We start from the raw sequence: 27,436 nt of genomic DNA on the forward strand, positions 1-27,436 counted from the left end.
TGTGGCTCAAATTTATTTTGGTTCACATTTGCCTCGTGTATGTTTTTCAGTCTTTTCATTTCTACCTTTTTCAGTTTTTTTAAAGTGTGTCTTTTGTTGGATATTGTTTTTTAAAAATTAAATCTGAGAAAACTCTTTTGCATTGATTAGTTTATCCCATATTCAGTTGTTGAAATTATTATTATATTAGTACTAATTTATTTTTAAAAATTTATTTTTATTGAAGTATAGTTGATTTACAGTGTTGTGTATTAGTACTAATTTCTCCATTTTATTTCACATTTTCATTTACTAATACTTTTGCTTTTATTTCTCCTTTCCTGTTTTCCGTTGGATAGATTGTTTTGTTTTACTGCAGATTAAAATTACACATTCTAACTTTTTTGTGCGTGTGTGACCTCCCTGAACTTAAGATCTTTTGTCATGGGTATTTTTTCTTCTCTTTTTTTTTTTTTTTTTTTAAATATGTATTTATTTATTTATTTTGGCTGCGCTGTGTCTTAGCTGTGGCACTCGGGCGCTTCATGGTGGCATGCGGGATCTTTAGTTGTGGCATGCTGACTTCTTAGTTGTGGCATGTGAACTCTTTTTTTTTATTTTAATAATGGTTATTTATTTATTTATGTCTGCGTTGGGTCTTTGTTGCTGTGCGTGGGCTTTCTCTAGTTGCAGCGAGCAGGGGCTACTCTTCGTTGTGGTGCGTGGGCTTCTCATTGCGGTGACTTCTCTTGTTGCGGAGCACGGGCTCTAGGCACGCAGACTTCAGTGGTTGTGGGTGCATGGGCTTAGTTGCTCCGCAGCATGCGGGATCTTCCCGGACCAGGCCTCAAACCCATGTCCCCTGCATTGGCAGGCAGATTCTTAACCACTGTGCCACCAGGGAAGTTCCACATGCAAACTCTTAGTTGCGTCATGCATGTGGGATCTAGTTCCCCAACCAGGGATCGAACCCAGGCTCCCTGCATTGGGAGCGCGGAGTCTTACCTACTGGACCACCAGGAAAGTCCCAGGTATTTCTTCTCTGACTTTTCAAGCTTAACAGTATCTCCGCTTTCCTTCAGTAAGACAACTACATTAGCATGCTCCTCTCCTGATTGACATGCCACAGAATTCTGACCTCCATTCTATTTTATTTAAAAATTTGATTAGTGATTTAAGGATATATTAGGATTCCTCATCACGTTACTAGATAACACAAAACTTGTTAATAGCAGTAGAACAGGGATTCTGGATGGGAGTGGTAAGGTGGAGGTTTGCTGCCACTGTGAGGAAAGCTGGTGGGATATGTGTGAAGACTGAGGTCAGGCTCCAGATGGAGAGGCGGAAGGGGGGCACTGGGCCAGGCTGTTTTTTGTTGATGTTACTGAAATCCTGTAGATTTTAAATTACAGATTATTTTATAATAAGCCTCTCCAATTTATGGATTCTTTCTGAATCTTGCACTTAGCTTCATAGCTTTTCATCAGTAATTATTTAGCCTTAATTATTTGTTTTACTGATTTCTTTCTCTCTGTTGATGTATACAGTATGTTGTTTTTTGTTTTTTTTAATAAAGCTTTACTTTTTTAAAAAAATTATTTATTTATTTTATTTTTGGCTGCGTTAGGTTTTCGTTCCTGCACACAGGCTTTCTCTAGTTGCAGTGAGGGGGGGCCACTTTTCCTTGCAGTGCACGTGCTTCTCATTGCAGTGGCTTCTCTTGTCATGGAACACGGGCTCTAGGCGCGCGGGCTTCAGTAGTTGCAGGACGTGGGCTCGGTAGTTGTGGCTCACAGGCTGTAGAGCACAGGCTCAGTGGTTGTGGCACACGGGCTTAGTTGCTCCATGGCATGTGGGATCTTCCTGGACCAGGGCTCGAACCCGTGTCCCCTGCATTGGCAGGCGGATTCTTTTTTCGTTTGTTTGTTTTTGAGCTATTGTTTATTTTCTGGTTTGAATAATGCAAAATGTTTTTATTTTAAAAAATGGGCAAATGCTAAGCAGACAGAACCCCATAGCATGAAATACATTAGTACATCAAAAGATTGTATTAAATATCTCTTTAAAAGGAGAATTAACCCCGAATGTATGTACTATATATATCCTCAAAGCAAATTTTTTTAAATTTAATTTTATTTATTTTTTTATACAGTAGGTTCTTATTAGTCATCCATTTTATACACATCAGTGTATACATGTCAATCCCAATCTCCCAATTCATCACACCACCACCACCACCACCACCCTGCCGCTTTCCCCCCTTGGTGTCCATACGTTTGTTCTCTACATCTGTGTCTCTGTTTCTGCCCTGCAGACTGGTTCATCTGTACCATTTTTCTAGGTTCCACATATATGCGTTAATATACAATATTTGTTTTTCTCTTTCTGACTTACTTCACTCTGTATGACAGTCTCTAGATTCATCCACGTCTCTACAAAGGACCCAGCTTCGTTCCTTTTTATGGCTGAGTAATATTCCATTGAATATATGTACCACATCTTCTTTATCCATTCGTCTGTCTGTGGGCATTTAGGTTGCTTCCGTGACCTGGCAATTGTAAATAGTGCTGCAGTGAACATTGGGGTGCATGTGTCTTTTTGAATTATGGTTTTCTCAGGGTATATGCCCAGTAGTGGGATTGCTGGGTCATATGGTAATTCTACTTTTAGTTTTTTAAGGAACCTCCATACTGTTCTCCATAGCGGCTGTATCAGTTTACATTCCCACTAATAGCACAAGAGGGTTCCCTTTTCTCCACACCCTCTCCAGCATTGGTTGTTTGTAGATTTTCTGATGATGCCCGTTCTAACTGGTGTGAGGTGATACCTTATTGTAGTTTCGATTTGCATTTCTCTAATAGTGATGTTGAGCAGCTTTTCATGTGCTTCTTGGCCATCTGTATGTCTTCTTTGGAGGAATGTCTATTTAGGTCTTCTGCCCATTTTTGTTTTTTTTTGTTTTGTTTTTTTAAAAATTTATTTATTTTTGACTGCATTGGGCCTTGGTTGCTGCGCGCGGGCTTTCCCTAGTTGCGGTGAGTGGGGGCAACAATGCAGTGTGCAGCCTTCTCACTGTGGTGGCTTCTCTTGTTGCAGAGCATGGGCTCTAGAGCGCAGGCCCAGTAGTTGTGGTGCACTGGCTTAGTTGTTCCGCGGCATGTGGGATCTTCCCGGACCAGGACTTGAACCTGTGTCCCCTGCATTGGAAGGTGGATTCTTAACTACTGTGCCACCAGGGAAGTCCCTTCTGCCCATTTTTGGATTGGGTTGTTCGTTTTTTTAATATTGAGCTGCATGAGCTGTTTATATATTTTGGAGATTAATCCTTTGTCTGTTGATTCGTTTGCAAATATTTTTTCCCATTCTGAGGGTTGTCTTTTCGTCCTGTTTGTAGTTTCCTTTGCTTTGCAAAAGCTTTTAAGTTTCATTAGGTCCCATTTGTTTATTTTTGTTTTCATTTCCATTACTCTAGGAGGTGGATCAAAAAAAGATCTTGCTGTGATTTATGTCAAAGAGTGTTCTTCCTATGTTTTCCTTTAAGAGTTTTATACCGTCCAGTCTTACAGTTAGGTCTCTAATCCGTTTTGAGTTTATTTTTGTGTATGGTGTTAGGGAGTGTTCTAATTTCATTCTTTTACATGTAGCTGTCCAGTTTTCCCAGCACTACTTATTTTTTTTTATTTTTTGTGGTACGCAGGCCTCTCACTGTTGTGGCCTCTCCCATTGCGGAGCACAGGCTCCGGACATGCAGGCTCAGCGGCCATGGCTCACGGGCCCAGCCGCTCCGCGGCATGTGGGATCTTCCCGGACCAGGTCACAAACCCGTGTCCCCTGCATCGGCAGGCAGACTCTCAACCACTGTGCCACCAGGGAAGCCCCCAGCACTACTTATTGAAGAGACTGTCTTTTCTCCATTGTATATCCTTTCCTTCTTTGTCGTAGGTTAGTTGACCATAGGTGTGTGGGTTTATCTCTGTTCCATTCATCTATATTTCTGTTTTTGTGCCAGTGCCATATTGTCTTGATTACTGTAGCTTTGTAGTATAGTCTGAAGTAAGGGAGTCTGATTCCTCCAGCTCCGTTTTTTTCCCTCAAGACTGCTTTGGCTATTCAGGGTCTTTTGTGTCTCCATACGAATTTTAAGAATTTTTGTTCTAGTTATGTAAAAAATGCCATTGGTAATGTGATAGGGATTGCATTGAATCTGTAGATTGCTTTGGGTAGTGTAGTCATTTTCACAATATTGATTCTTCCAATCCAAGAACATGGAATATCTCTCCATCTGTTGGTATCATCTTTATTTTCTTTCATCAGTGTTGTATAGTTTTCTGCATACAGGTCTTTTGTCTCCCTAGGTAGGCTTATTCCTAGGTATTTTATTCTTTTTGTTGCAATGGTAAATGGTAGTGTTTCCTTAATTTCTCTTTCAGATTTTTCATCATTAGTGTATAGGAATGCAAGAGATTTCTGTGCATTAATTTTGTATCCTGCAACTTTACCAAATTCATTGATTAGCTCTAGTAGTTTTCTGGTGGCATCTGTAGGATTCTCTATGTATAGTATCATGTCATCTGAAACCAGTGACAGTTTTACTTCTTCTTTTCCAATTTGTATTCCTTTTTCTTCTCTGACTGCCGTGGCTAGGACTTCCAAAAGTATGTTGAATAATAGTGGTGAGACTGGGCATGCTTCTCTGGTTGCTGATCTTAGAGGAAATGCTTTCAGTTTTTCACCATTGAGAATGATGTTTGCTGTGGGTTTGTCGTATATGGCCTTTATGATGTTGAGGTAGGTTCCCTCTATGCCCACTTTCTGGAGACTTTTTTTTCATAAATGGGCGTTAAATTTTGTCAAAAGCTTTTTCTGCATCTATTGAGATGATCATATGGTTTTTATTCTTCAGTTTGTTATTATGGTGTATCACGTTGATTGATTTGCGTTTTATATGTATATATATATATTTAATATAAATTTATTTTTTCATTTATTTAATTTTTGGCTGCATTGGGTCTTCGCTGCTGCATGCGGGCTTTCTCTAGTTGCAGTGAGCGGGGGCTACTCTTTGTTGTGGTGCACAGGCTTCTCATTATGGTGGCTTCTCTTGTTGCAGAGCACAGGCTCTAGGCGCGCAGGCTTCAGTAGTTGGGACACACGGACTTCAGTAGTTGTGGCTCACAGGCTCTAGAGCGCAGGCTCAGTAGTTGTGGCGCATGGTCTTAGTTGCTCCGCGGCATGTGGGATCTTCCCGGACCAGGGACTGAACCTGAGTCCTCTGCATTGGCAGGCAGATACATAACCACTGCACCACCAGCGAAGTCCCTGTTGGAAGATTTTTAATCACAGTTTCAATTTCATTACTTGTGATTGGTCGGTTCCTATTTTCTGTTTCTTCCTGGTTCAGTCTTGGAAGGTTGTACCTTTCTAAGAATTTGTTCGTTTCTTCCAGGTTGTCCAGTTTATTGGCATACAGTTGTTTGTAGTAGTCTCTTATAATCCTTTGTATTTCTGCAGTGTCAGTTGTGATTTCTCCTTTTTCATTTCTAATTTTATTGATTTGAGTCCTCTCCCTCTTTTTCTTGATGAGTCTGGCTAATGGTTTATCAATTTTGTTTATCTTCTCAAAGAACCAGCTTTTAGTTTTATTGATCTTTGCTGTTGTTTTCTTTGTTTTTATTTCATTTATTTCTGCTCTGATCTTTATGATTTCTATCCTTCTGCTAACTTTGGGTTTTGTTTGTTCTTCTTTCTCTAGTTCCTTTAGGTGTAATGTTAGATTGTTTGAGATGTTTCTTGTTTCTTGAGGTAGGCTTCTATAGCTATAAACTTCCCTCTTAGAACTGCTTTTGCTTCATCCCGTAGGTTTTGGGTCGTTGTGTTTTCATTGTAATTTTTCTCTAGGTATTTTGTGATTTCCTCTTTGATTTCTTCAGTGATTTCTTGGTTATTTAGTAACGTATTGTTTAGCCTGCACGTGTTTGTGTTTTTTACGTTTTTTTTCCCTGTAATTGATTTCTAATCTATAACGTTGTGGTCAGAAAAGATGCTTGATATGATTTCAATTTTCTTAAATTTACTGAGGCTTGATTTGTGACCCAAGATGTGATCTATCGAGAATGTTCCATGCACACTTGAGAAGAAAGTGTAATCTGCGGTTTTTGGATGGGATGTCCTATAAATATCAATTAAATCTATCTGGTCTGTTGTGTCATTTGAAGCTTGTGTTTCCTTATTGATTTTCTGTTTGGATGATCTGTGCATTGGTGTAAGTGAGGTGTTAAAAAGTCCCCCACTATTATTGTGTTTCTGTCGATTTCCTCTTTTAGAGCTGTTAGCAGTTGCCTTACGTATTGAGGTGCTCCTGTGTTGGGTGCACGTATATTTATAATTGTTATATCTTCTTCTTGGACTGATTCCTTGATCATTATGTAGTGTCCTTCCTTGTAACATTTTTTATTTTAAAGTCCATTTTATCTGATATGAGTTTTGCTACTCCCGCTTTCTTTTGATTTCCATTTGCTTGATCATTATGTAGTGTCCTTGATCATTATGTAGTGTCCTTCCTTGTAACATTTTTTATTTTAAAGTCCATTTTATCTGATATTATGTAGTGTCCTTGATCATTATGTAGTGTCCTTCCTTGTAACATTTTTTATTTTAAAGTCCATTTTATCTGATATGAGTTTTGCTACTCCCGCTTTCTTTTGATTTCCATTTGCATGGAATGTCTTTTTCCGTCCCTTCACTTTCAGTCTGAATGTGTCCCTGGGTCTGAAGTGGGTCTCTTGTAGACAGCATATATATGGGTCTTGTTTTTGTATCCATTCAGCCAGCCTGTGTCTTTTGGTTGGAGCATTTAATCCATTCACGTTTAAGGTACTTATCAATATGTATGTTCCTGTTACCATTTTCTTAATTGTTTTGGGTTTGTTTTTGTAAGTCCTTTTCTTCTCTTGTGTTTCTCACTTAGAGAAGTTCCTTTAGCATTTGTTGTAGAGCTGGTTTGGTGGTGCTGAATTCTCTTAATTCTTGCTTGTCTGTAAAGCTTTTGATTTCTCCATGGAATCTGAATGAGATCCTTGCCGGGTAGAGTGATCTTGGTTGTAGGTTCCTTCCTTTCATCACTTTAAGTATATCATGCCACTCCCTTCTGGCTTGTAGAGTTTCTGCTGAGAAATCTGCTGTTAACCTTATGGGAGTTCCCTTGTATGTGATTTGTCATTTTTCCCTTGTTGCTTTCAATAATTTTTCTTTGTCTTTAATTTTTGCCAGTTTGATTACTATGTGTCTCGGCGTGTTTCCCCTTGGGTTTATCCTGTATGGGACTCTCTGTGCTTCCTGGACCTGGGTGGCTATTTCCTTTCCCATGTTAGGGAAGTTTTCGACTAAAATCTCTTCAAATATTTTCTCGGGTCCTTTCTCTCTCTCTCCTCCTTCTGGGACCCCTATAATGTGAATGTTGTTGCATTTAATGTTGTCCCAGAGGTCTCTTAGGCTGTCTTCATCTCTTTTCATTCTTTTTTCTTCATTCTGTTCCACAGCAGTGAATTCCACCATTCTGTCTTCCAGTTCACTTATCCATTTTTCTGCCTCAGTTATTCTGCTATCGAGTCCTTCTAGTGTATTTTTCATTTTAGTTATTGTGTTGTTCATCTGTTTGTTTGTTCTTTAATTTTTCTACATCTTTGTTAAACATTTCTTGCATCTTCTCGATCTTTGCCTCCATTCTTTTTCCGAGGTCCTGGATCATCTTCACTATCGTTATTCTGAATTCTTTTTCTGGCAGGTTGCCTATCCCCACTTCATTTAGTTGTTTTTCTGGGGTTTTATCTTGTTCCTTCATCTGGTACATAGCCCTCTGCCTTTTCATCTTGTCTGTCTTTCTGTGAATGTGGTTTTTGTTCACAGTCTGCAGGATTGTAGTTCTTCTTGCTTCTGCTGTCTGCCCTCTGGTGGATGAAGCTATCTGAGAGGCTTATGCAAGTTTCCTGATGGGAGGGACTGGTGGTGGGTAGAGCTGGCTGTGGCTTTGGTCGGCAGAACTCATTAAAACTTTAATCCACTTGTCTGCTGATGGGTGGGGCTGGGTTCCCTCCCTGTTGGTTGTTTGGCCTGAGGCGACCCAACACTGGAGCCTACCTGGGCTCTTTGGTGGGGCTAATGGCAGACTCTGGGAGGTCTCACGCCAAGGAGTACTTCCCAGAACTTCTGCTGCCAGTGTCCTTGTCCCCATGGTGAACCACAGCCACCCCCTGCCTCTGCAGGAGAACCTCTAACACCAGCAGGTAGGTCTGGTTTGGTCTCCTGTGGGGTCACTGCTCCTTCCCCTGGGTCCCGAGGTGCACACTAGTTTGTGTGTGCCCTCCACTAGTGGAGTCTCTGTTTCCCCCAGTCCTGTCAAAGTCCTGCAGTCAAATCCCGCTAGGCTTCAAAGTCTGATTATCTGGGAATTCCTCCTCCCGTTGCCGGACCCCCAGGTTGGGAAGCCTGACGTGGGGCTCAGAACCTTCACTCCAGTGTGTGGACTTCTGTGGTATAAATGTTCTCCAGTTTGTGAGTCACCCACCCAGCAGTTATGGGATTTGATTTTATTGTGATTGCGCCCCTCCTACCGTCTCATTGTGGCTTCGCCTTCGTCTTTGGATGTGGGGCATCTTTTTTGGTGAGTTCCAGTGTCTTCCTGTGGAGGATTGTTCCGCAGGTAGTTGTGATTCTGGTGTTCTTGTAAGAGGGAGTGAGAGCACGTCCTTCTACTCTGCCATCTTGAACCAATCTCCGGCAGGCGGACTCTTAACCACTGCACCACCAGGGAAGCCCTACAGTATGTTTTTTTTGTTTTGTTTTTTTGCGGTACGCGGGCCTCTCACTGTTGTGGCCTCTCCCGTTGCGGAGCACAGGCTCAGGACGCGCAGGCTCTGCGGCCATGGCTCACGGGCCCAGCCACTCCGTGGCATGTGGGATCATCCTGGACCGGGGCACGAACCCACGTCCCTTGCATCAGCAGGCGGACTCTCAACCACTGTACCACCAGGGAAGCCCCCTACAGTATGTTTTTTAAAAAGTAATATTGAGGGACTTCCATGGCAGTCCGGTGGTTAAGACTCTGCGCTTCCATTGCAGAAGGCACGGGTTCAATCTCTGGTGGGAGTACTAAGATCCCGCATGCTGTGCGGCCAGAAAAAAAAAAATAATAATAATATTGAGGTGTAATTTATATACAATAAATGGACCCATTTTATATTTGTGGTTCTGTGTATTTTGACAAATATACCACCACAATCAAGATTTAGAGCATTTGCATCACCCCCAAAACTCCGTCCTGTCACTCCCTCGTGCTGCAGCCCTTGATCCTAAGCAACCACTAGTCTCTTTGTCACCATGGGTTCGTTTTGCTTTGTTTAGAATTGCGTATAAATGGAATCTTTTAGTTTTACTTTTTTGTGTCCAGCTTCTTTTACTTACCACGTTTATTAGATTCATCTGTGTTTACAGATGTGCTTGTTCCTTTTTGCTGAGTGTATTCCATTGTAGGTACACCATCCTTTGTTTATCCTTTCACCTGTTGATGGATATTTGAGCTGTTTCCAGTGTTTGACTATTATGAATAGGGCAGCTATGAACATTCAATTACAAGGAGTCTTTGTTTAGATTTATGATTTCATTACTCTAGGGTAATACCTCGGATTGGAATTACTGGGTCACACGGTAAGTACGCTTAACTTTATAACAAGCTGGCGAAGTGTTTTCCATCGTGGTCGTGCCATTTTATGGTCCTACTCACAGTGTATGGGAGTTTCAGTTCAGCATCCTCGTCAGCACATGGTATTGATAGCTTTTTAATTTTAGCCCTTCTAGTGGTACCTTATTGTGGCTCTGATTTGCATTTCCTCGATAACAGTGTTGATCATCTTTTCATGTGCTTATTGGCTATTTGTATATCTTCTTTTATGAAGTGTCTGTCCAAATTTTTTGTCCATTTTGTTTAGTTAAGTATTTTTTTAAATTATTGCTTTGTAAAAGCTCATTACACGTTCTTGATAAGAATGCTTTGTCAGATATAGACAGCAAATACTTTTTTCCTGGTCTGTGACTTATCTGTTTATTTTCTTAATGGTATCATTCAAAATTGAAGTTTTCAGTTTTGATGAAATCCTGTTTATCAGTATGTTTGCTTGTTTTCAATTTTTATTGGGCTATAGGGGATGGATTGGGAAATAGCTCTGCAAGTTGTGCCCCGCTAGAGAAATGTCCCTTCTGATTTTCCTGGGAGGAGCTTTCGGAGCTTTTTCGTTTTCTTGGAGCTGCTGCTCTTGCTGGCAGCAGCCTCTTCAGGTCCTCTTTTTCTTGGGGACACTCTTGTTTCCTGGCTCTTCAGGGCCACTTACTGGTTCCTCTTTGGGGAAAGATTTCCTCCTTTTGGGAGGACTTCCACTGCCAGCTGTCTCTTCAGGATCACTACTAACCAGCTCCTCTGTGGAAGAAGATTTCTTTTTCTTGGGTTTGGAGAAGGAGACAGATGGGTCTTCTGTTCCATTCTCCTGAGGAGCCTCCTGGGGCTTTTGCTTTTGCCTCCTTTTGGGTCTTTCACTTGTCTCCTCACAGTCCTCTGGGGTCTTACTGCTGTTCTCTGGAGATGCCAGGGCAATCGCAGCCAGCCGTTTGTTTTCCTTCTTCAAGCATTTCTTCTCCTGTTTCTCCAGCTTCCTAGTACTCCGGCAGATGCTTCCTCTGCCTGAACGCCTCCTTCATGATATGCAGATTGTTTCGTGGAATCTCTCTAGTCTCACAGAAGGACAGCCACTCCTCAACTTGTTCTCGAAGCTTCTCCCCAAATACACCTGTGGGTACCTCAGAGAAGCAATCAAATTGTGAGGCAATACTGCATTTGCTTGCCAGGTATTAGGAGATGTGGCCAATGAAGGTAGAGTGGAAAGTGAGTCCATATTTTGGGGTGTTACCCCTTGTCTTCAGGGCTCTGGAAACTTGGTCCCTTTGCTGGGCCCAGAGAATCCCTCAGACACCAGGACTGGCTGTTTATAAGATTTTTTTTTAATTTGTCTTTTCTTGTATCTTATGTACCGCAAGTTCACAAATCTTATTTTTAATTAAATTAATTAATTTATCTTTTTTTTTTATGGCTACGTCGGGTCTTAGTTGTGGCACGTGGGATCTTCGTTGAGGCATGCGGGATCTTTCGATTTTTATTTATTTATTTATGGCTGTGTTGGGTCTTTGTTTCTGTGCAAGGGCTTTCTCTAGTTGTGGCAAGCGGGGGCCACTCTTCATCGCGGTGCGCGGGCCTCTCACTATCACGGCCTCTCTTGTTGCGGAGCACAGGCTGCAGACGCGCAGGCTCAGTAATTGTGGCTCACGGGCCTAGCTGCTCTGCAGCAAGTGGGATCTTCCCAGACCAGGGCTCGAACTCATGTCCCCTGCATTGGCAGGCAGATTCTCAACCACTGCGCCACCAGGGAAGCCCGGGATCTTTCATTGAGGTGCGTGAACCCAATAGTTGTGACGCGTGGGCTTAGTTGCCCCGTGGCATGTGGGATCTTAGTTCCCCGACCAGGGATTGACCCTGTGTCCCCTGCATTGGAAGGTGGGTTCTTTACCCCTGGACTGCCAGGGAAGTCCCCCCAAGTATTTTTTTCTTAAGTTTTCTTCTAAAAATTTTAGTGTCAGCTTTTATGGTTAAGCCTGTGATCCGTGTATGATGTGAGGTAAGGGTTGAGGTCATTTTACATATAGATATTCAGTTTTTCAGAATCATTTGTTGAAAAGGATTACACTTTCCCCATCAAATTGCTTTAGTACATTTATTGAAAGTCAGTTGACCATATATGTATTCATCTGTTTCTGGACTTCTCTACTTTGTTTTGTTGAACCACTAGAACCACACTGTCTTGATTAATCTCACCTGACAGTAAGTCTTGAAATAGGTGGTGTTAGCACTCCAAGTTTGTTCTTCCTTTTCAAAATTGCTTTGGCTATTCTAGGTCTTTTTCCATATATATTTTAGTATCAAGTTGTCGATTTCTGTTTTTAAAAATCTGCTAGGATTTATTTGGGGTTGCACTGAATCAGTAGACCAGTTTAATGAAAACTGACATCTTAACAATATTGCATTTTCTCATCCATGAACATAGTATATCTCTCCATTTATTTAAGTCTTCTTTAATTTCTCTCAGCAGCGTTTCATAGTTTTCAATGTGCAGATCTTTTTTAAAAAATAAATTTATTTATTTATTTTTGGCTGTGTTGGGTCTTTGTTTCTGTGCTTGGGATTTTTCTAGTTGTGGTGAGTGAGGGCCACTCTTTGTTGTTGCATGGGGGCTTCTCACTGTGGTGGCTTCTCTTGTTGCGGAGCATGGGCTCTAGAGGTGTGCGGGCTTTAGTATTTGTGGCATGCAGGCTAAGTAGTTGTGGCGTGCGGGCTCTAGAGCACAGGCTCAGTAGTTGTGGCACACGGGCTTAGTTGCTCCGTGGCATGTGGGATCTTCCCAGACCAGGTATTGAACTCATGTCCCCTGCATCGGCAGGCGGATTCTTAACCAGTGCGCCACCAGGAAAGTCCCTCAGTGTGCAGATCTTGCACATATTTTATTAAATTATCCTGAAGTATTTCACGTTTTTGAATGTTGTTAGCAGAAGTTAAATATTTTTTATTTACCAATTTTTATTGCTGGTATATAGAGATACAATTACTTTTTGGATATTGACCTTGTAACTGGTAAGCTAGCTGTTCACTGTCATTAATTCTTGTAGCTCTTTTCCGTATAGATTTTCTTAGGCATTTCTGCTTACACAATCATATTATTTGTTAGTAAAGAAAATTTTACTTATTCTTTTTCAATCTGTATGTGTTTTATTTCTTTTTCTTGTCTTATAGTACTACCTGGGACCTTCGCTACAATCTTGAATATAAGTGCTTAGAGTTTGTTGTTCCAATCTTAGGAGGAAAGCATTCAGTCTTTTCACCAGTAAGTGTGCTGATAGCTGTAGGTTTTTTAGTAGATGCCCTTTATCAGGTTCAGGAAGTTCCCTTCTATTCCTCATTTATTGAGAGTGTCATGAAAGCGTGTTGTATTTTTTTCAAATTACTCAAACCCAACCATATTACATGTAAATGATCTAAATATTTTAATTAAAAGGCAGAGAATAACAGACAGAATAACAAAGCAAGATCTTATCAATCAGTCTTTGCTGTTTAAAAAGAAACACTTTATTATTTTTATTTTTTTTAAGAACTTTATTGAAGTATCATTGACAAATAAAAATTGTACATATATAAGGTGTACAACGTGATGCTTTGATATATGTGTACGTCATGAAATAATTACCACCATTAAGCTAATTAGCATACTGTCTTGATTTTCATTCTAATTATCTGGCTATTCTTCGACTGTATTCTTTGCTCAGGACCACTATTAGGCCTTAAAATATTTTAGCTTCACAGATGCTATTTTCTTCTCATCCTATATCTTTTCTCTACAGTCTCATGGCTTCATTTATTCTCTGTGGCTTCATTTATTTCTCCACCTCAAACTGTTTCCCTGAGTTTACCGTGCATACATCCAATTGCCTACATGCCATATTTTCTTAGATCTTTCAAATGAATATCAAGCTTGTGTACAAAGTCAAAGAAGTTAATGATTTTCACTGCAAACATGTGAATGATGCCTTGTGAAATTGTGCAATGCAATGAACTTCTAAGATTCCTATATCTGTGAATGTCTCCAGCTATGTATGCAGTCAAGAACCAGAATTAATCCTTGACCTTTTTTCTCCCACATCCAGTTAGTCATTGAGTTCTGCCCCTGTATCATATATTTACATAGCTCTCTATACCTGTTGTACCTAAAATTTTAAATATTCTGTAACTGATTATATATTTGTGTGATTATATCATCATTACGAAACTCCCCTAGTAGGCTGAATTTTCACTGTTATTACCCCATATATAATGCAGTTCTGGCTTATAATAGGTGCTAAATACATGCTTTTCAATGAATTAACAAAGCATATGAGTAAAATTAAATATTTTATAAAATATTGTCTCAAGTCTTTTTTAGAATTATGTGACTCTTTTGAGGATCATACTTCTTTTTAAATTGAATTTTATTTTTTTATGCAGCAGGTTCTTATTAGTCATCCACATTATACGCATCAGTGTATACGTGTCAATCCGAATCTCCCGATTCATCCCACCACTTTAAATATAAAAATACAGGGGGCTTCCCAGGTGGCGCAGTGGTTGAGAGTCTGCCTGCCGATGCAGGGGACACGGGTTCATGCCCCGGTCCAGGAAGATCCCACATGCCGCGGAGCGGCTGGGCCCGTGAGCCATGGCCGCTGAGCCTGCGCGTCCGGAGCCTGCGCTCCACAACAGGAGAGGCCACAACAGTGGGAGGCCTGCGTACCGTAAAAAATATATATATATAAATGTAAATATATATATATATATATATATGTATATATAAATACAAATAGTTTGACAGTAAAAGGATGTAGCAAATGTAAACCACAAGAATGGTATGCTGTAATAGTGTCAGACAAGGCAGACTTCAAGATACCCTATATTCACTTCAAGACACTCACCCACTCTCGCTGAAAACGGCGCATAGGAGCCACCTCTAGCTGCCATGTCTGGCAAGTTCTTGTTTGGAAACAAAGCCTTGGCTAGGTGGGGGTCCTCCTTCTGGTTCCCCTCTTTCCCTGGATTGTATGTTATCCAAGCACATGAGTCATTCTGTAGGGCCTTAGGAGAGAGGGCACCTGATGTGTGTGTGGGGACATCCATCTTTTCCTGAAGGTACATCTAGTAATCATTATTTCTGGTCCCCCAGAGTCTGTAACTAACACTGGCAAATACCCATCTGCACTCCTCAAGGGAGAAATAAGGAAGATATTAGGACCTAGATGGAAACTGAGTGCAGGTCAGTTTGTGGAGTCCCTTGCGCTGCAAGTCCAAGCGGCCCCACCTCTGAGTCGGGTGGAGCAGGTGGGATTTTGTCAGTGAAGGGACTGAGCACAGGAGTGTGTGCAGAAGGGCAAAGGCAGAGAGTGCGGTGTGTGTGAGAAGAGAGACACGGCATCCCTGGGGTCGGGGAGGCAGCGGGAAGTGCCTGGAGGACCTGGAGGCACATTGGGAGAGGCGGCCTGGTGAGCAGTGGGCATTTGGGACTAGCACAGGCTTTAAACCACCGTGAGAGGGACGTGAAGACGTGTGTCTGTGTTTTGGGAAAGTGAGTATGACGCAGCAAAGACAAGAGGCTGTGGAGGGTGTGGCTGGACAGCTGAGGGGCCTGTGTCCGGGACTCCTGGGCAGCTGGGCTTCATGCACAGACACACTGGGGCTCACGTCACGTGAGAAGTCCTTTTCTCTTCTAAATAAAACTATTAGGTAAGTCCCATCTACTATCACCGTGATTTTGCACATAGTGATCTGTGTAACATTGAAAAGGTAATCTCAAGATACAGGTATAACTTTGTTGAAGATGCAGGCTTTATGTTTTTCATTTTGTATCCAACAGCGAAAACTTTGTTGCAAACCAACCTAGGCCCACAGACTGACATATGAGACTCACTGAGTGCTTCAGGCTTGTAGAGTCCAGGCAAAGGCAGCAGGAGCCCGCAGAGGGTGATGTGGGGTGCAGGGGAAGGGGTGGGTGGATCGAGAGTCCTTAGGTGGAGTGACAGGACCTAGGACTCAGTGTGTGCATGTGACGGAGGTGGGGGCCTCAGGGACAGCCCTGGCTTACTCAGCAAGGTGATGCAAGAAGACGAGGGGCCGAGTAGGTGGGGATGGCAGAGGGGCGGAGGGGCGGGCGGAGGGGCGAGCAGAGGGAGCTGTCCTGAGCGTGGCTTGTTGAGGTTTGTGCTGGGAGCTGCTCTGTGTCCTGTAAGGGATGGCCAGGCGGGTGCGGCCAGGAGAGGAGGCGCAGGAGGAACGGGGAGGCAGAGCTCCTTACACTCCCGGGTCCTGGAGGCCGGAGGCACCGACCGCATGAGGGCCACGTGCAGGAAGCCCGAGGGGGGCCGGAGGCAGAAGGGGGAGGAGCCAGGGCAGAGCCGAGGCTGCAGCTTTTATTGGGCTTTCTGCTCCGAAGGCAAGGCTGGACAGGCTGAACAGCCTCGGGTCAGCTTGCTTGGATGATCTCAGCGGGCTCTAAGCTATATGGGTGGCTCCTGGTTGCCTGGCCCCTGGCCCTGGGATAATGAAGGCAGTGGAACGTAGTCCCCTGGGTGTGTGTGGGCCCACAGAGGAGGAGGGCTCCAGGGGGTCAGCCTGCAGGTCACAGGAGTACTCCTGAGAGCCCTTTGCCATCTCTAGGAGTTGGCCACCCAGGAGGGGCAGTGTCTCCTCAATCAGAAAGTTTTTTAAAGATGTCAAAACATAATATACAGAAAATTAAAAATACATATGGTACGGAGACGTCTGGGGAGAGGTGCCCAGTGTTCACTGAGGAGGGGCTGGATGCTGGGGAGGAGGGTTGTGAGTCTCGCTGTTTGGGTGGAGGGGCATCCCCCGTCGGACATGTGGGCGACCGGCATGTGTTGGCCTCAGAGCCTAGGGGCTAGTGGCGGGAGCCCCGGGGGCCCCCACGGGAGGACAGGAAGCTGAGCTGTCCTGCCGTACATGGGGGAGTGCCCCCTGCAGCCCGGGCCCCGTTGTGGGTGGACTTCGGGACCTGGGTGCGGGGGTTGCTGAGGCGGGTTCGCACCTGGTGGCAGTGACCCTCTTGTCTGCTCGCAGCTCTGTGGCCGTCACCATGTTCTGGAAGTTTGACTTGAGCACCACGTCCCACGTCGACAAGCTGCTGGATAAGGAGGACGTGACGCTGCGAGAGTTAATGGATGAAGATGACATCTTGCAGGAGTGCAAGGCCCAGAACCGGAAGCTGCTGGACTTCCTGTGCAGGCAGCAGAGCATGGAGGAGCTGGTGAGCCTCGTCACACAGGACCCGGCCCTGGGCGTGGAAGAGAAGGTCCGCTTCAAGTACGTACCGCGGCGCTGGGTGGCCTGGCGCTGGGCAGCGTGCAGGGTGGCAGCGGGCAGGGCTTGAGGACGGTCAGAGCCAGGCTTTCTGACAGTGTGGCTGACCGTAAACGTTTGCCCCGCCTGACATGCGAGAAGGCCCCTCCGGTGGGCTTTGCTTCTGTGATGGTGAAGATTTGGGGATCTCCTGCGTGTGATTCCTCGCTCTGGATTATAGCGAGCTGCACCGTGTTGGAGTGTTTTGGGTGAATATGTGCTGAATAAAGGCTGAGCTCTGACAGGCCGATGGGTGCAGCCTTGGCCTGACTGGTGAAACAGCCAGTCCCCAGAGACAGGCGGCATCTGACTGCTCGACCGTGGGGTCTTGGGCCTGGAGGACATATTTTGTGTCATTAGTGATCCTGACCGTTCTCAGAGTTTTTCCTAAAATGTTCCATTCAACAGTCAGCTGGGATGTTAGGGGACAACAAAAGGGACAGGGCAAGGACTTGGGACAAGGGTTGGAGTGAGGACAGAGTGTGAATGGGTGGGGCCTCAGGTGACAGGAAGGACAGCAGAGCCGGCCTCTGGCTCTGAGGGTGCCTCTCTGGGCCCGAGCAGGCTCTGGGAAGCGGGGGAGCTGGGGCTAGTGATGCAGAGGGATTCAGGGCAGACAGGGTGCCCTCAGCTGCTCACGTGTCCCACAGGGAGTCGGCGTGTGGTGGTAAAGTCTTAGTTGGGAAACTATGGCCTGAGGTCAGATTCTGTTTTTGTGAGGCCTGCAAGCTGAGAATGGTATTACATTTTTAAATGGAAAAAATAGAAAAATAATAATATCACATGAAAATGACAAAATTCACATTTCCTTGTCCGTCATTTTCACTGTAAAGTCTTGTTGGACACATCCGTGACCCGTTGGCCATGACAACATAGACGTTCTAAAATATTGACTCTCTGGCCCTTTACTTTTTACAGAAAGTCTTTGATGACTTAGGAGGCAAGTAAAGAAGGACGGGGTGATGGGGAGTAGTGCTGCAGTCGTGGTGGTCCACCGCGCCCCTCTGACAGGGAGGCAGCCGGCGCTGGAAGAGGAGAGCTCTGCAAAGAGGCGGGGGCTTGCTTGTTGGGGAGCCAGGGGATTGGGGCCATGGTGATCACCTGTGATAGATCAGAGGCCATCGTCCCTGAGATGTGCCTGGTCAGCGCCTCTTATCTCAGCATCGCCATTAGTGGGCCCCATTCCTTTCACTCTCTCACTCCCAAATGTGTCCTGTTGCTGACCCGTCGAGGGTCTCCCTGTCTGGAGGGTGTTGGTGACAGTGTGACGGGGAGAAGGGCTGGGGCAGCATGTTGTGGTTCTGGGTAGAGGGGTCCCAGCGTGGCATCAGTGAACCAGGAGAGCTTTATAGTCAGAGTTTGGGAGAGGTTAGCAGTGGGTGAGTACAAACAGCAAACAAGGCAGTGAGAAAACCTTTAACTCTGAGGGAAGGATGCATGTAAGTAAGCAAATAGAACAGTGTTTGCATGTTCATACAGAGGGCCACACTGGACATGGATTTAACTAAAAATTGTGGTATAATTTTATAGAGAGAGGGGGAAAGGGCAGTGGGGCGGCAGGGCAGGGTGGCGTGAGGTGTGCGAGCTACATCTTCACCTTCCACCATAGGAGGTCAATTTGTAATACCTAAAATTGCTAGATGAAGAAGTGTACTTGTATTTTATTTGGAAACATGGATGTCAGTAATACAGAAAATGCCAGGAGACTGTGGTGACTGTCTCAGGAGTGGGATGTGGGAGTGGGAAAGGAGGGGGCTGCCCTTCCTCACGAGCCCTGTCATACAGAGTCTTAAAAGCATTTGTGTGTATCACCTGTTTTTGGTTTTTGTTTTGTTTTTTTTAATATTTATTTATTTACGTGGCTGCTCTGAGTCTTAGTTGTGGCACACAGGATCTAGTTCCCTGACCAGGGATTGAACCCAGGCCCCCTGCATTGGGAGCGTGGAGTCTTAACCACTGGGCCACCAGGGAAGTCCCCATATCACCTGTTAAAAAAAGTAAAAAGCCTTTAATTTAAAAAGTAATTTTAGGGCTTCCCTGGTGGCGCAGTGGTTGAGAGTCCGCCTGCCGATGCAGGGGACACGGGTTCGTGCCCCAGTCCGGGAGGATCCCACATGCCGTGGAGCAGCTGGACCCGTGAGCCATGGCCGCTGAGCCTGCACGTCTGGAGCCTGTGCTCCGCAACGGGAGGGGCCACAGCAGTGAGAGGCCCGCGTACCGCAAAAATAAATAAATAAATAAAATAAAAGGTAATTTTAAAATTAACTTGCTTTTATTAAAAATTTATTTGCTTTTAATTAAAATTAAATCAAAACGTCCTTTTTGAGAAGAGGAATAGGCTGGGTAGATGGATGAGGTAGTAGCTGAAGGAAGAAGTGGAGTCAAGATCATTTTTTTAAAGATGCGAAAGATACAGATAGGCCCTGTTTCAGGCTTTGAGCCGTAGGTCTCCGTCGAGCTGCTCAGCTCGGCCCTCGGAGCGTGTGGCAGCAGCAGGTGACACAGCGGAGAGCACGGAGCCAGTGCCTGCGCTGCTCTGCCTCTAGATGGCCGCCCCAGGCCACCTGGGCAGGGCGGCAGCACCTCCTCCAGCCGCCTTTGTGCCTCTGCAGCCCAGCTGCTGTGGCTTCACCCTCGTGGCTGCAGGCTGGTTACGGAGAGACCCTTCCCGAGAGCAGGGAGTGTGCCCGAGCCACACGGGTCCAGAGGAGCTGCCCTGAGTGGTTAGTTGTTCTGCTAAAGCCAGAAGCTGCTCCATGCAGGTGAGACCTCTGTGGAGCAGCCCTGGGCCGGGAGCTGGCCACCTGGTCCAGCCTGAGAACCCTGAGGATGCTTCTGGCCTCTTTCTTGAGATTCCTGTGCACTTTGCAGACTTCTGGACCATTTGAGAAATAAGACAGAAAAGCCAGCAGATGGACTCCAAGTTACCACTTCTGTTCCTCATGCTGGTGGTGTGTGTGGGGGGATGTTGTTTTAGCTCTGAGTGGAGGGCTTCCTCTTTCCAAATCAGAGTTAGAACTGCTCACCCAGCGGGAAGCAGGGCTGGGTCAGGGCAGGACCCCAGGAAGGACCCCACCCCCACCCCCACCAAATAACCCTGCCTGCCACACTAAGGGGCAGAGCAGAGAGGACGGCTGAGCCCAGTTGCCCAGCTGAGCCCCTGGAGAGCAGCAGGGCAGGGCCCAGAGGGAGGCGTGAAGCGGGGGAGAGGGAATGAATCCCCGCCGTTACGGTTCCTGGACTCTCCCATCCTCGCTCTGATAATTCCTGAGTCCACCTTCCGTGCTCCAGGATTTCGTCTTCCTCTTTTTTGTCTCCTTCCCCTGGCAAACCCTATTCTCTGGCAGCTTCCTGAGGAGATCTGCGTGGGTGGCAAGGTTGGGGTGCAGCCTGAGTGCATCGTTCTCCTTCTTGCTGGCTCTAAGCTCCCTCTGGTTTCCAGCCCAGACTGGACATGCGTCTCCTGAAATTTTGAAGACTCCATAGGTGTCTTCGTCAACTGAAAAAAAAAAAAAAACGCACAGCCTAAAAGCTGAGAATTATGTTTTATTTGGTGGAATTTCTAAGGCTTCAAGCCCTGGAGACAGGACTCTCAGATCACTCTGAGGGACAGCTCTAAAGAGTGAGGGAGGGGCCAGGATATATAGGATTTTTTGCAACAAAGACCAGGTAGTCGGGACTTCAAAAGCTTACTGTTCATTAAAGAAAACCAGACATCTTAAGTTAATTTAGCACTTTCCTGTGTATGGAAAGATGCAAGAGTCTGGGCTTGGGACTTCCCTGGTTGGTGGTGCAGTGGTTAGGAATCCGCCTACCAATGCAGGGGACACTGGTTTGGGCCCTGGTCCGGGAAGATCCCACATGCCGTGAGGCAGCTAAGCCCGTGCGCCACAACTACTGAGCCTGCACTCTAGAGCCCGCAAGCCACAACTACTGAGCCTGCATGCCTAGAGCCCATGCTCCGCAACAAGAGAAGCCACCACAATGAGAAGCCCGCGCTCCGCAATGAAGAGTAGCCCCTGCTCGCCGCAACTAGAGAAAGCCTGTGCGCAGCAACGAAGACCCAACGCAGCCAAAAAAAGAAAAAAAAAAAAGGAGTCTGGGCTCACTGAAATCATTCCTTTGATCTGCACCTCAGCTGTTTAGGGCCAGGATCCTGTGCTTTTCCCATCCTTGAGGGTGGCTGCCGTGGCTGAGCCGCTTTTCTCTCTCCCGAGTTCTCTCAGGGCTCACGGGGCAGGGCGGCTGGGGAGGCTCTAGTGGCTTGATGGCTGCAGCACCCTCTGTTTACTGACAGGGCAGCAGCATTTTTCGTTCACATCTTCTAGTTCCTAGTTCCAGCCCTGCTGCTGACAAGTCTGATGCCACAGGTCTGCAGCTTTCCTTAGGGGCATTTTAGGGCCTTTTCTAATCCTGTTGCTCTGGAATTTCCCAGTAATGTAACTTTATCCCTTGGGTTAAGATAGGGGAATCTCAGAAGCAGGACCAATAATCCAGGAGAGTTTTATAGTCAAAGAGTTTGGGAGAAATTAGTAGTAAATAAGTATAAAACTAAGCAAACAAAACAAGGAGGAGGGGCTGGGAGTCTCACTGCACTGACCCTCCACCTGCCTGGTGGACGCTGTCTCCATCCAGGCCTCTCTGAGTGCTACAGAACGCAAGTGTGTGTGCCCAAAGCACAGTGAGGCCAAACAAACCGAAACGTCAGAGTTTGGAGCACAGAAAGGTTTTTTAATTGCAGGGACCTGCAGGGAGAATGGGTGGTTCATGCTCAAAACCCCCAAACTTGGGCTTCCCTGGTGGCGCAGTGGTTGAGAGTCCGCCTGCCGATGCAGGGGACACGGGTTCGTGTCCCGGTCCGGGAAATCCCACATGCCGCGGAGCGGCTGGGCCCGTGAGCCATGGCCGCTGAGCCTGCGCATCCGGAGCCTGTGCTCCGCAACGGGAGAGGCCACAACAGTGAGAGGTCCGCGTACCGCAAAAAAAAACAAAAAACACCCCAAACTCCCCGATTTCAGGGGAGAAGTTTTATAGGGAAAATTTGGGGTGAGGGCTGCGGAGTATGTGGCTGTCTTCTCGTTGGCTGGCAGTCAGGTAACAGAGCAGATGCTCCAGGAATCTTGGGCTCAGCCTGAAGTTACTGTCCTCCTGGATGGAGGCCTTGGTTCTGCTGAAGGGCTCACAGATACTGTTATGTGTATCCCTCGAGGAGGAACCAGGACCTGCACCATTGGTTCTTGGCTGCCCCTCCCTTGTTTCTTCAGCCCCTCCCTTCCCTGATTAGTAACTGTTTGAACCTGCCCTTTGGAACGTGCGGAATGTCAGGGAGGCTGAATGAAGCCTATTTCCTACCAACAAGAAATAGTGGACACAGAAAGGCTTTCGTGCCCTGGAGGGCTCCACAGGGTCCTTCTGGGTTTCTTGAGCTGTGTGTCTGGTTGCCCACCCTCCTCCCACAGGACCCTGAGACACAGACCTGCCTCATGCGCCTGGCCTGCTTCCCTGGCCGCCCACCCTGTAGGTTCATTCCGCGGAGTTTCTACCTCTCTTGTCTTTTCTTCTTTGCATTATGGCCACAAACCTCTATGTTCCGTCTGCCGTGTTTAACTGGAATGGCTATTTCCTGCATAAATTATATAAATTATTAGAGCAGTACCTGTTTTTCTGAAGAATAATTATAAAATACTGATAGAGATCTCAGTTCCTCCACCTAGATGCAACCTTGTCTAAGTACAACAGCACCTTGTGGCTCAGCTTGCCACACACGTGCACAATTCGTGTGTGTGCGCGTGCGCACACGCAGAGACTGGATGGGAGCCTTTCCGTGTGCTCTGGAAAAGCTTCTGTGCCTTTCTCTGGGGCATGCTTCTCCCTTGTTGCTTGGTGAGTCTTGTCTTGTTGTTTGGAGTCTGGTGGGCACCTCTCCGCCCGTGTCCTGTGGGGCCTCGTGCCGGCCTTGGGTGCTGCACTCCGAGCAGGCTCTCTGGCCTCTGCCCCTGGCGGCCCTGCACTGTCTGCTGTGCTGGTCACTGTGGGCCACGTCCACGGTATGGAGCTGCCCCGTCTCATCCTCGCCTCGACCGCATGAGCTGGGCGCTGGCCACACCTCGTCTGGGCCCCTCTGTGTGGATCGGGCGTTCGCTCATACCCGGCTGCCCACTTGGCTTCAGAAGGCCCTCTTCTCTGGGTGACGGGGAGCACCCACCCCACAGCCAGGCTGAGATCCTGTCCCCTGCCCTTCACGCTGGGCCGGCCGCCAGGCCCTAGCTGACTGCAGTGACCACCTGGGGTTAGGCCCTTGCTGGGGCCGTGTGGGTGGCTACCAGGAGCCGTAGGGTCACAGTGGCTGACCTTGACCCCGGGCTTACTGTGCGCCAGACGCTGCTGCTCTGCTTTATACGCAGCCTCGTGGGGAAGGCGGACACTCAGACCTCCATGTTCAGAGAAAGCAGCCCAGACACAGAAACGTTAGGTAAGGTGCCTGAGGCTGCACAGCATGTCCCGTGTAGCTTGGTGCCAGGTGTGCTCCAGGGCAGTCAGCCCCACAGGATGCTCCCGCTAGGTTCCTGCCTGCTCTGGCCCTGGGCACCCTCACCTGTGTTCCCAGATGTGCTGAGTGTGGCACCAGGCATTGTCACTGCACTGCTATGGTGGGCTCTGTCCTGGATGCAGCAGGACATTGGGTAGGCCTGTCCCAGGACCACAGCAGTGACCCCATGTCTGTCAGAGGGTCAGGCAGGGAGCATAGTGGTATGGGATTACACGTAATGGGATCAGGATTATTTTGTGTCTGATCTTTTTTTTTTTTTAAAGTAAATAAATTTATTCATTTATTTATTTATTATTTTTGGCTGCATTGGGTCTTAGTTGCTGCGCGTGGGCTTTCTTTCAGTTGTGGCGAGCGGGGACTACTCTTCGTTGCGGTGCGTGGGCTTCTCATTGCGGTGGCTTCTCTTGTTGCCGAGCACGGGCTCTAGGTGCGTGGGCTTCAGTAGTTGTGGCACGTGGGCTCTAGAGCGCAGGCTCAGTAGTTGTGGCGCACGGGCTTAGTTGCTCTGCGGCATGTGGGATCTTCCCGGACCAGGGCTCGAACCAGTGTCCCCTGCATTGGCAGGTGTATTCTTAACCACTGCGCCACCAGGGAAGCCCCTGTCTGATCATTTTTATCAAATGAATAGTACATCGTTTACATATATTGGTATATCTTAATAATAATTTGCCTGCATAACACTTCAGAACTGGTACTGCACTGTAAACTGCTGACGAAGCATCTCTTCAGTGTGGGAACAAGCTAGATCTGTGCTTGTTGACATGTGGGGTCAGGAAAGGCTTGGAGAGGGGAGGACGAACCTGATGGAGGTGAGAGACGTGGCAGGTGAGTAGGAGGGCAGAGGAGAAGCCAAAAGATTAGGAAAGGTTCCGTAGAGAATGGAAATAGAGTCAGAAAATGTGGGATGTCAGAGTTTAGGGTATGAGGAGCCAGAAAAAGGTATGATAAAAACATTGAGGTTCTAGTAGTCAAAAATGCCGGTTGGTCACAGAATAATCACATTTTTATTCTGTTCCAGGGTCTAGCCATGTTTGGTTTCTGCCTGTGGATCTGCTTCCTAAGAGGCAGATCATTCAAGTAGCTTCCTGAGCAGTGGGGAAGTCTCATTCACCTCCAGTTGCTTGCACTGTGCCCCTTCAGGTACCCAAACACAGCCTGTGAGCTGCTGACGTGTGACGTGCCGCAGATCAGTGACAGGCTGGGAGGGGACGAGACTTTGCTCAACCTTCTTTACGACTTCTTGAACCGTGAGCCGCCTCTCAATCCTCTCCTCGCCAGTTTTTTCAGCAAGACCATTGGCAGTCTCATCGCAAGAAGAACTGAACAGGTACTCACCTGCCAAGCCCGCGAGATGTGGGAGGGAGGCGTGGCTGACGCCGTCGCATCTTGCCCTCAGCCACTGCTGTGTGACCTGTGCATCAGGCTGTGGGGGGCAGGCTTCTGACTGTTCTGCGGGACACACGTGGAGCTGTGTGGGCTGCTGCTGTGGGAGCTGGGATTTGATTAAGAAAGTGGCTTCCCAAGAGAGACTTCCTCTGGCCAGCTCTGAAAAAAGCAGCACCTCTGCCACCCCTGGGAGCTGCGCAGGGCCCCAAACTAGGCCAGCTCATCCTGTCACTGACCAGTCATGGGTGAGAGATCCAGGACATACCTGCATCATGGCAGGACATTAGGGTGTCTGCTGCTGCATCTGTGTGGGTGGCGGGTGATATCTAGGGCACTTATTGTTTCAAAGCAAATTAAAAGAAATGCCTAGGACTTCCCTGGCCATCCAGCGGTTAGTATTTCGTGCTTCCACTCTAGGAGGTATGGGTTTGATCCCTGGTTGGGGAACTAAGATCCCACAAGCCGCGTGGTGCAGCCAAAAAAAGAAAAAAAGGAATTGCCTAGTAATATTTTTCTGTAAAGCAGGGAGTGAACTCGTTTCATTCAGCTGGAGCGTGGGCCTCCTGGAGGCCACATTTGCTCCACGGTTGCTCCGGCCTTGCATCTGCCCTGGCGTGCTTCAGCACTGCACACCGTAGATGGCACAGAAGGGCCATGAGGTTTGCTGGCGCCTGTGCCTGTTACCTGCTTCAGGAGGCGGCCTTGTCAGTCTTCTTTCACCTTTATCCCTGCTCGCCATCCCCCAGGCACTATTTCAAAACAAACCCCAGACGGCATGTCATTTCTTTTGTCAATATTTCAGTGTGTATCTCTAAAATATAAGGACTTCCTTTTCTCCAGGCATTGAGCCACGTGGTCGTAACTAGGATGTACGTGTGGTCAGCTTGAATGGCTGAAGTGAGAGTGGTTGAGCCAGTTTGCAGTCCCAGCAGCAGAGCATGACAGTTCCTGCTCTTCCACTTCCTCTCCAGCCCTGACTAATATTATCAGTCGGTTTATCTTATCTCTTCTGATGGTGTATATAACAGCATTGTGCTTTTAGTTTGCATCTCCCTGGTGACTAGTGAGGATGAGAACCTTTTCATGTATTAATTGGCCATTTAGATACTTTTTGTGTGAAGTCTCTTGCCCATTTTCTATCAGGCTGTCTCTTCTTTTTTCATTTGTAGGAATTCTATTTCGTGGATACAAGTCCTTTGTTGATTTTTTTTGGGGGGTGGGGGGCGGCGTGCCACGTAGCTTGCGGGATCTTAGTTCCCTGACCCGGTATTGAACCCACGCCCTCGGTAGTGAAAGCCAAGAGTCCCACCCACTGGACTGCCAGGGAATTCCCCCTTTGTTGATTTTGCGTTGCAAACATCTTTTCCCACTCTGCTTGCTGGGTTTGGCTTTGTTTTTTACTCTCTTAATGGTATCTTTTAATGAGCAGAGAGCCTGATTTTCATATAGTCCAAGTCATAACTCTTTTTGTTTGGTTTTTTTTGTTGTTGTTGTTTTGTTAAGAAACTTCTGCTGACTTCGAAATCATAAAGATAATTCTCTTACTACTCTTCTGTGTTATCTTTTAGAAGCTTTATTGTTTTACAACTTCATATTCCTACCTACAGTCCACCTGGAATTGATTCTTGTAAATGGTGTCAGACTGAAGTGTTTTTTCATATGGTTATTGTCCAGTTGACCCAGCACTGTATTGATAAGGCCGTGCTTTCTCAATTGCTTCACAGTGTCCCTCTTGTCATAAATCAAGCAATCACGTGTGTATGCATTTCTTTTCTACTGTCCTGTTTGTAATTATGAACACAGCACTATTTAATTACTGTAGCTTTGTAAGTTTTGATGTTCGATAGAATTAGTCCTCTCACTTTGTTTTTCTTCAAGGTTGTTTTTACTATTCTTTGCCTTTTGCATTATTTTAGGATGAGCAAATTTTAGAGTGAGTTTGTCAGTTTCCACATTCTCCCCTGTTCCCCAGAAAAACCTGCTGAAATTTTGATTAGGCTTGCATTTCCTATAGATTGGGGTTGGCTAATTATGGCCCACAGGCCAAAACCAGCCCGCCCCTATTTTGTAAAAGAAACTTTACTGAAACACAGCTGCTCCTGTTTGCTTACATATTATCTATGGCTGCTTTTGTGCTATAGCAAAAAGCTGAGTAGTTAGGGCTTCTTTAATTTCTCTCAGTAACCAAGTTCTTTGGGTAGAGGTCTTACATAGTTCTCGTTATGTTTATCCTTAGGTACTTGATATTTTCATGTTATTCTAAACAGTGTCTTTTTTATTGAAAAATTTTGTTGAGATAATTTTAGATTCGCGTGCAGTTTTATGAAAGAATGTAAAGCTACCTTTTGTACACTTTGCCTGGTTTCCTTCAGTGGTGCCATTTTGTAAAATGCTAGCAGAAGATCGCAACCAGGACATTGACATTTCACTTGCAGTCATTTGTGTGTGTACTTGTGTTAAGTTCAGTACAATTTATCACTTGTGTAGGT

General features: G+C 46.1%; 1 protein-coding gene across 10 annotated transcripts in view; it reads left to right on the forward strand.

Moving 5' to 3' along the window:
- PPP6R2 (protein phosphatase 6 regulatory subunit 2) overlaps positions 1-27,436 on the forward strand; it is an 83,334-nt gene that overhangs the window by 26,380 nt on the left and 29,518 nt on the right. For 9 of the 10 annotated variants that reach the window (XR_003791153.1, XM_029205758.1, XM_029205751.1 and 6 more), the window contains 2 exons: positions 16,733-16,975; positions 24,702-24,888. Coding sequence is in view for 9 of the 10 variants with exons in the window: in XM_029205758.1 (XP_029061591.1) it covers positions 16,749-16,975; positions 24,702-24,888 (414 nt within the window). In the remaining variant the exon portion in view is untranslated. Of the gene's footprint in view, positions 1-12,865; positions 12,957-16,732; positions 16,976-24,701; positions 24,889-27,436 lie in introns of all 10 variants that reach the window. The other variant, XM_029205754.1, reaches the window with a different exon arrangement.

Source organism: Monodon monoceros, unplaced genomic scaffold (assembly GCF_005190385.1).
Source record: "Monodon monoceros isolate NGI ecotype Baffin Bay Population unplaced genomic scaffold, NGI_Narwhal_1 Super_Scaffold_6, whole genome shotgun sequence".
Classification (NCBI taxonomy): domain Eukaryota; kingdom Metazoa; phylum Chordata; class Mammalia; order Artiodactyla; family Monodontidae; genus Monodon; species Monodon monoceros.